The sequence below is a fragment of the Plutella xylostella genome, chromosome 15 (assembly GCF_932276165.1).
Source record: "Plutella xylostella chromosome 15, ilPluXylo3.1, whole genome shotgun sequence".
Taxonomy (NCBI): domain Eukaryota; kingdom Metazoa; phylum Arthropoda; class Insecta; order Lepidoptera; family Plutellidae; genus Plutella; species Plutella xylostella.
In genome coordinates this window covers 3,911,330-3,919,891 of record NC_063995.1, presented here as the reverse complement: position 1 = coordinate 3,919,891, position 8,562 = coordinate 3,911,330, and the positions used below count along the sequence as shown (strand labels likewise).

Here is an 8,562-nt window from a genome sequence, read left to right as displayed (position 1 = left end):
AGGCGGATCACACACTTGTCGGCGCACCGCCGCGGTTGTCGGATTATCATTGTATGTAAAAATTTGGTGGTAAAAATGGCAGTTTATAAAGTAAATCCGAGATATCCGCAATCTGCCCGGTTAGGCGGTGAAGTATGTGAGCCGCCTAAGTTCAGGGTTTGATTTCCGCCCACGACACATATTATTTGTTTACGGGTATTTAATGTGCCCAAAGATGCTATACTTAGTCCCCATTCATATAATTATTTCATTTAAAAATGAAGAGGCTACAATGCTAGTTAGTCTATACTGCATACATCAGGGATGCTCAGGGGATCTTTGATCACACTATTTATAAATTTAATGAGTCATCAACCTTTCCAAATAAGGACCATACAGAGTACAACCAAGACTAGTCTACAAGAGCTGTAAGCCATTGAGTGAGCGGATCCTAAACTTTGAAAAGTTAAGGATCTTTGGAGATGCCTTTGAAAATTCTAAAATGTAACAAGAAACTTACAAATTACCTATACCTACTTATTTTTTTAATGTGAAATATATGTTATAATAGTAATAAAAGCAGGGCCCACATTTTAACTATGTTTATTCTCAAAGTATACACATACTAAACATGTGGTGATAAGTTTTGTAGAAGGTCAGCACATCACAGAACATTCCAGACTGAATATAAATGCTTGTTTACATTTTTGTTTTACTAAATATTATCATTGAAAATGTGCAAAACAATGAACGGACAAATAATAAAAACCTATTATGCAGTAAAACAAATTGGATATGAGTCTTCGCCTCCCAGGGAATCCATTATTTCTTAGCTCCGGGAGGCTGTAGAGGTTGGCCGCGCTCCTTGCCTCGGAGTTTCAGTCCAATTGCCCTCTCTATTTTCCCAAGGACCACATTGTTGGGAATACCTCGACCTGCCTCGTAGTCGTTGACGATTTGCGGTTTCTCACATATCTTAGTAGCCAAGTCTTTCTGACTCATTCCTTTAGCCTGTCGCCCTTGCATAATAAGTTTTCCCAAATCGAGTGGCACTTTGTCATGTTTGAGTTCTTCAGTTTCCCTATCAAGTTTTGCCGTGTTTTTTGTGGTAACGTGTTGTTTATTGGTTCCTGCACCATATTTCTGCTGAGTGTCAACTGGGAGTCCTTGGCGACGTGCGGCGTTCACAGCCTGTTCAGTCTTCAGCGCAGATGCCTTTGGTGGCCTTTTCCTAAGAATAGTTACTGTGTCCCAATCAGATTCAGACATCCTGATTTAGAGTTTGGATCTGGTATTGCAAAAGAGAAAACAATAATTTATTTGCAAATTCGTGTCGTGAAAAAGCACAAGTTCCGATTTGAGCAGTGTGACCAAAGTTCAATTTACAGATTCTACCGGAAAATTTAAATACCTTTGTCCGTGTATCAGAATAATAATAATAGGTCCTTACATGACAGATAATACATGCACCACTCTTTGCTCGCACAAACACATATTGCTATGATAAAAATGTTTTTCGCTATTCGGGAATTCACGACGCAAACTTTAACAAAAAATTTACATAATTAGAATAAAAATAAGACATTTAAGAATATAGGTACTTATACTGATCATGCATGACCTTTTTTCGTTCTAATGGAAGTAATGAGTAGTTAGAAATTTAAGTTTTATGATCATAAAAAGGGTAGTAATAGTAAGGTTACAAAAAGTTAATAAATTTTAGGAATGGATAGTTTGGATAGCAAGCGCAGAAGAATTCTGCCAATAATTAGAAAATTACTAAGACAAGTCACACAAATACATAAAAAATACATACATTGAGAGCTCAGCATAATAACGACATCTTCGAGTCCTTTACCAAAGAGGACTTGTAGGTAGTCTGTGGATTTAACATGCCGCGATTTCATTTGCATACTTTAGGTGATAGGTAGATTTACCCAGATGGGCACTGGCATATATATTATGTATTTCTACCAATAAGTAGTAAACAATTAAGTATGGTAACACAATTTTAAAAAATACGTAAAGAAACGTCACTTGTTACTTTCTCTATGGTCACAAGCGCGTGGCTTATTCTGAGGACTGAGGACTGGACGCAATCAAGAACAACACCAGCCAAGTGCGACTTGGACTCATGCACTGAGGGTTCAGTACATTACAGATAGGTATAAATCTAGTTCCTAACATATTTCGTTGGCCATCCCAGGGTTTCATGACGGGACTTTAGAAGACTGAAGCCCCCCATTCACTTCACGCACCGCGAGCCGAACCAGAGCAGTACCATTCCGTGGACAAATCGGATTTATCCAGTTTATTATACTTAACCTACACTTAAGACCATGTTTCTTTTTTATAAATTGAATAACAATGGACCAAATAAAATTCAATTCGTTACACTTCCAGTATAGAATCGGTAACATCATGTTACCTGCTTAGGTAAGATTATGGCGTCTCGCGTAGAGGATTGTGGGTGGAGTCAAAAAGTAAAGAGTCATCACTTACTTTTAAAAAACTACTACCACTTATAATACATCATGATCAGGAAATATTAAGTAAGTAAATTAATATTCAGATAAATTGTGTTTTATTTGACCATCTAAAATACAGTAAATGCTATGTAAGAATTCCACAGCAATGTCAATGTGTCGCCGTGTCGCCCTTCGCCCAAGAATCCCTAGCTACACGAAAGAAAAGCTTCTAGCGTGTCGATATCGGTGAAAAACCGTTGTTCTATGGTGAAAAACATACTAGGACTCGCGTCTGTCACTGTAGAGTAACACAATTATAAGCGCCTTTTCCTGAAAATCCTGTAGATTTATTACCTACCTAGTTATATCTAAGTACTTATCTATCAGGTACATTGAACATTGATAAGTAGATACATTATTGTACCTATGTACCTACCTATTGCCTTATACAGGGTAGGTACTAGCTTCACCCACATGCGACAGTTGTTATCATATTAGCATTCGTAATGGCTGTTTAAAACTTTTTTTTTCATAATGTTTCAACGAATCCACATTAAAATTTACTTAGTAATTTTAGCATTCTCTCTTAGTGGTATCTTAATTTTATTTGAAAGTAATTACACGGATAAAAAAAACTATCGACCAGTGAAAAACAGGATTTGTCTACCGAATTCGAAGATAGATGTTGACAATGATATTCATCAGCCTCCCTCCGCAATGAAGCCTGTAGAACCTGGTGAAACCCTCGTCATTGATAAAATAATTCAAAGGCAGCGATTAGTGATTGCATCAGAGTATGGTAACAGTAATTTTAGTGCAAGTAAATTGGAGGATCTGCTACTGGAGGCGGGAGGGCAGCCCGTGCGCAGTCTGATCATATCATCTTTTCGCTCCGGGTCCACATTCCTAAGTGAAATACTTAATACTGTTCCTGCCAACTTCAATTTCTATGAACCTTTAATAAAATATTCAGCGAAACAAGTAAGGGGACCTCCCGGTGCCACCGATGCCGTTAACATACTCAAAAACATGCTTAAATGTAACGTAGAGGGAATGCGTGATTATTTAAGTTTTGGAAGGGGACATACTGTGACATTCAGGCGAAATCCAATACTATCGGGCAACTGTAAACGTAATAAATTGTGTGAGGATGCTCGTTATACATCGAAGTTTTGCAAATTGTTTCCCTTCCAAAGTATGAAAGTGGTGCGTTTGAGGTTGAGACTCATCGAGGATATTTTGCAGGACAAAGAGTGAGTAGAGTTAACTCTACTTAGGTTGGTAAAAATAATTAAGTATAATTATGTAACTACTCATAATATGTTGTTACTTTTTACAATGGAAATACTTACATAGTTAACTAACAAAATTTATTTGGAATTCACGTATCATGCAGATGTAGTTAAATTGGATTTTGCGAACTTTTAAACGTTTTAACTATACTCTAGATACTACAGAATCAGCCCCTTTCGGTTTACAACCACAAACCAAACCAGGAATAACCAACCAAATAAGGAATTACCTATGTTGAGGAAGTTACCACCTTTTGGTTTCGGTTTCATTTATCCATTGCCTGCTAACTCACATATACTTTCGTCTTATACTAAAAAAATAGAGACCACAGATAATATTGAATTCCGATATGTTTTTCCAGTTTCTCCAATCTGAAGGTGGTGCTGCTAGTCAGGGACCCTCGTGGAGTGCTGAGCTCCCGCCAGACACGTTCCTGGTGCCGAGTCTTTCGGGACTGCTGGGACCCGGCGGTTGTGTGTGCAGACATGGCTAGTGACTACGTGGCACTCACTCGCTTGCAGACAAAGTTCCCGAACCGACTCACGTAAGTGTAGCTCTCTGGACAGCCAGCTGAGCCCATGGAAATGTTATGTATTTAAGAAAATCCAGCGTAATAATGTTATATATAACTCCCAGGGCGGTGCGTTTTGAGGATCTAGCGCTGAACTACACTCGCGAGACGAGAAGACTGTTCCAGACCCTCGGGAGGCCCATGGGGACAGGAGTAGAAGACTACTTGAAGGCTCACACCAACACCTCACGAGACAAAAACGCCTACTCCACCTACAGGGTGTCTCACGATGTACCATTCCAGTGGACAAATGTACTCGATTACCGATTTGTCAGTGAGATACAGGTAAGTGGTAGTGGTAACACGGAAAATATTCAGCCTTTCATAGTAGTTTTGCGTGCTATCGTATCGGGGAAAGAAACTGAATATATACCTACCTAGTATTGGCTCGATTGGAATAATATCTAATACTTACTCTACATTTATTCTATCAACTCAAGGCACTAGAAAAAAATGACTCAGTAAATTATGAACATAAAATTGCATTCCAATGCAATATATATGAAAAAGTGTAAGTACATAAATTATAATACCTCTAAACAGATCTATCATTAAATTACAGGAGATGTGCTCGGAGGCGATGGCCCTCTGGGGCTACCGCGCGGCGCTGAGCGCGAGGCACATGCGGAGCCGGCACTTCCAGCCCGTCGGCCCGTATGACGTCACTCAGGGCGTGCCCGTCATCTGACTCATTAGAACTTTTAGAACAATCATTTTATCCTGCTTCTCTATCACTTATAAGTATAGTAAAGTAGTTTTTCGCAAATGTATGTGTGTTATTATGTATGCTTAGATCTTTGAAACTTCCTAGGTACTTACACAACAGATTTTGATAGGTACGTTTTTAAAAGATAGAGTGATTTAAGTGGAAGATTTATAGGTATTATGTTATTTTTATCTGGGAATTCCAACGGGAAAACCGTTTAGGGCGAAACGAACCTTGCGGTAATAGCTGTAAGGTAGTATACTAAACTTAATCTTAAAATAGGAACCGACACTGAATAGGTTAAGTACCTTGAATTTATTAAGTAAGTACTTAATTAATACATTGAATAATAATGAATCAATATTTTTCCATTCGTTACACTTCCGGTATGGTTAAAAAGTAAACAAAAGAATTACTTCCTATACCTTCTAACTATGCTTCTTAATGTAGAGGAATTACATATTTTAATATATTTTAACTAAATAAATATTCAGATCAATTATTCAGATCAATTTGTGTTTTAAATGCCTTTTCTATTGGTAGCGAAAGCGAACGAGATGGGGTTGCATCAGAGTTTGGTGTCTACGTATACTTAGGTATTTCTATTAAATTCAGTAGCGGAGTCCGATTTGTCACTTGACTACTTACGTCCGTTCAAATACATAATAAAAAGGCACATTACATAGTTACAAACGTGTCGCAATGTCACTCACTAGTAGCTAGTCACAATAAATCACTACTGAGCTTCTACTGAGTCTCTCTGCTGCAACCTCATGTCGCCCGCGACGACTTTAAACGAAAGCTAGAGCTATCTGTCACCTTCGCCGTAGATTAAGCGCTTTTGCGAAAACCCTGAAAACCCTGTAGGTACGTGTGTAAGTACATTGATAGGTAGAAACATTTTACCTGCCTATTGCCGTACCCGCATAACTATTACGACAGTTGTCATCACAGCATTAGCATTCGTAAAGGTTGTTTGAAAAAGTTATTTATTTTTCGGTAATGTTTCAACGAAGCAACATTAAAATTTACTTGGTAGTTTTAGCATCCTCCTTTAGCGTTATCTTAATCCTAGCTGGAAGTCATTACTTGGATAAGAAAATCTATCGACCAGTGACGGAGAAGAACCGGATTTCTGTACCGAATTCGAAGATCGATGATAATAATGTTGTTCATCAGCAGCATCCCTCCACAAAGCCTGAAGAACCTGGTGATGACATCGTCATTGATAAATTAATACAAAGGCAGCGATTAGTGATTGCATCAGAGTATGCTAACAGTAATTTTAGTGCAAGTAAATTGAAGGATCTGCTACTGGAGGCGGGAGGGCAGCCCGTGCGCAGTCTGATCATGTCAACTTTCAGGTCGGGGTCCACTTTCCTTGGTGACATACTTAATGCTGTACCTGGCAACTTCCATTTCTATGAACCTTTAATTAAATATGAATCAAAACAAATAAGAGGACCTCCCGAAGCCACAGATGCCGTAAACATACTCAAAAACATGTTAAAGTGTAACGTCGAGGGAATGCGTGATTATTTAACATTTGCAAAGGGACATACAGTGACATTTAAACTAAACCCAAGACTATCGGGCAACTGTAAAAATAACAGATTGTGTGAGGATGCTCATTACACATCGAAGTTTTGCAAATTGTTTCCGTTCCAGAGTATGAAAGTGGTGCGTTTGAGGTTGAGACTCATCGAGGATATTCTGCAGGACAAAGAGTGAGTACCTACTTACCTCTACAGCTACCATTCAATACCCAGTATACTTACATTTCAGTACATACTTACTCGTAGGTACGATTTGGTATGTATACTAACCTAAACTCTATATTTTTAGTGCAACAGCGCACTAGAATCTCAGTATGTAGGTATTGTGTACAGTTAAAAATATGACCGATATTTCATGAAGTTTTCTAAAAAAGTGCATTTAAAAAAAGTTGAAGTGACCATAAATGTAGTTAACTTTAGCTTACACAGTTCGCAACATTCGTCTTGTTCTTTACATATTTATATCTACTCCAACACATGAAATCCACCCAACAACATGATCTCCGATCTCTTTTTTCAGCTTCTCCAATTTGAAGGTGGTGTTGCTCGTCAGGGACCCTCGCGGCGTGCTGAGCTCCCGCCAGACCCGGCCCTGGTGCCGCGCGTGGCCGGACTGCTGGGACCCCACGCTCCTGTGCGGTGACATGGCCAGCGACTACGTGGCACTTACTCGCTTGCACGGCAAGTTTCCGAACCGACTCACGTAAGTAGGTCTCAGTAAATAATTATAATGTACGCGAGTTACATTTTGAATGGCGCGGGAGTGTCGCCACCTAGCGGTACTCGCGCCGCACTGGATTCGGGCCATACAAATTTGAAATTAAAACCTACACTAGGCCCTCAGTAAATATTTAGACAGTGTGTATTACGACAAGCGAACGTAATTGGCCATGGACCCAATTTCAATACAAGGATGTTTCTTTTCATTTCCAGTGCGGTGCGTTTTGAGGATCTGGCGGTGAACTACACTCGCGAGACAAAGAGGCTGTTCCAAACCCTCGGAAGGCCCATGGAGGCAGCAGTAGATGACTTTTTCAAGGCTCACACACACAACGCAAGGGACAAAAATGCCTACTCCACCTTCAGGGTGTCTCAAAATGTACCATTCCAGTGGATAAAATACCTCGATTACCAATTTGTCAAACAGATTCAGGTAGGTGACACAAGAACTAAATACGGTCTAAGACAGCACTGTCAATATGTAAAGGATGTCAGGATGCCTTGGCCCACGTTGGATACTGGCTGTACCCGGGCCAGAACTTAGAATCTGGCCGAAAAGTCCCAGATGTCACGGTCACTAGATCGGGGTACTTAACCCTTTTCCCTTTTCCTGTCGGCCTCGTCCAAGTGCATGTGCCGCATCTTTTATACGGTTGTAATGTTTTTTTAAAATGCTTTTCCAGGAGGTATGCTCGGAGGCGATGGCCCTCTGGGGCTACCGCGCGGCGCTGAGCGCGGGGCATATGCGGAGCCGGCACTTCCAGCCTGTCGGCCCGTATGACGTCACCCGGGGAGTGCCTGTCATCTAACATCGCTACACTGCTGACTTCCTTGCTTTGGTTCTGACTGCGTCATGCAAGTCCTTATTAAGCTTTTTATTGCAATATTATTAGAATTTCTGTTCTGACGTAGGTTTTGTGCCTTACACCCCTTTTATGCTCGCTCAATAGGGATTTTTGCATATGTAGGTACATCTTAAGTTTTTCGTCCATTTACAATTTTGCAGACTGTGACGTTTAATCCCCCGAAATCTAATTTCTCTAGTATAATTAGTATAAGTATTTGGAAATTGGCTGTCATCAACATGCGATTGCGAGACAGATATTTCCTATCAATATAATGCAATACAAAACACCTGCATCAATAATTGAAAGTAAGTCACCGCGTTGAATTCTTTTCTATGCAACTTCTACTATTCAGTGTTTAATGTTGTAAATTTAGATTTTAATAGTATTTCATTATTTTCTACTTATTTGGAGAATACATATA

The 8,562-nt window shown here is 39.6% G+C and overlaps 3 protein-coding genes across 3 annotated transcripts; 2 read left to right on the top strand and 1 right to left on the bottom strand.

The window, feature by feature from the left end:
* Positions 1-566: 566 nt before the first annotated feature.
* LOC105390139 (endothelial differentiation-related factor 1 homolog) lies at positions 567-1,363 on the bottom strand. Its single transcript, XM_011561382.3, has one exon. It carries the CDS (start codon positions 1,246-1,248, stop codon positions 802-804), a length of 447 nt encoding a protein of 148 aa, XP_011559684.1. The 5' UTR covers positions 1,249-1,363; the 3' UTR covers positions 567-801.
* Positions 1,364-2,947: 1,584 nt separating this feature from the next.
* LOC125489650 (carbohydrate sulfotransferase 3-like) lies at positions 2,948-5,374 on the top strand. The gene is made up of 4 exons (XM_048626111.1): positions 2,948-3,700; positions 4,102-4,284; positions 4,377-4,596; positions 4,874-5,374. Exons 1-4 carry the CDS (start codon positions 2,982-2,984, stop codon positions 4,997-4,999), a joined length of 1,248 nt encoding a protein of 415 aa, XP_048482068.1. The 5' UTR covers positions 2,948-2,981; the 3' UTR covers positions 5,000-5,374.
* Positions 5,375-5,769: 395 nt separating this feature from the next.
* LOC105390146 (carbohydrate sulfotransferase 3) lies at positions 5,770-8,200 on the top strand. The gene is made up of 4 exons (XM_011561389.3): positions 5,770-6,744; positions 7,094-7,276; positions 7,507-7,726; positions 7,977-8,200. The coding sequence occupies exons 1-4, from the start codon at positions 6,020-6,022 to the stop codon at positions 8,100-8,102; spliced, it is 1,254 nt and encodes a 417-aa protein (XP_011559691.3). The 5' UTR covers positions 5,770-6,019; the 3' UTR covers positions 8,103-8,200.
* The last annotated feature ends 362 nt before the right edge of the window (positions 8,201-8,562 follow it).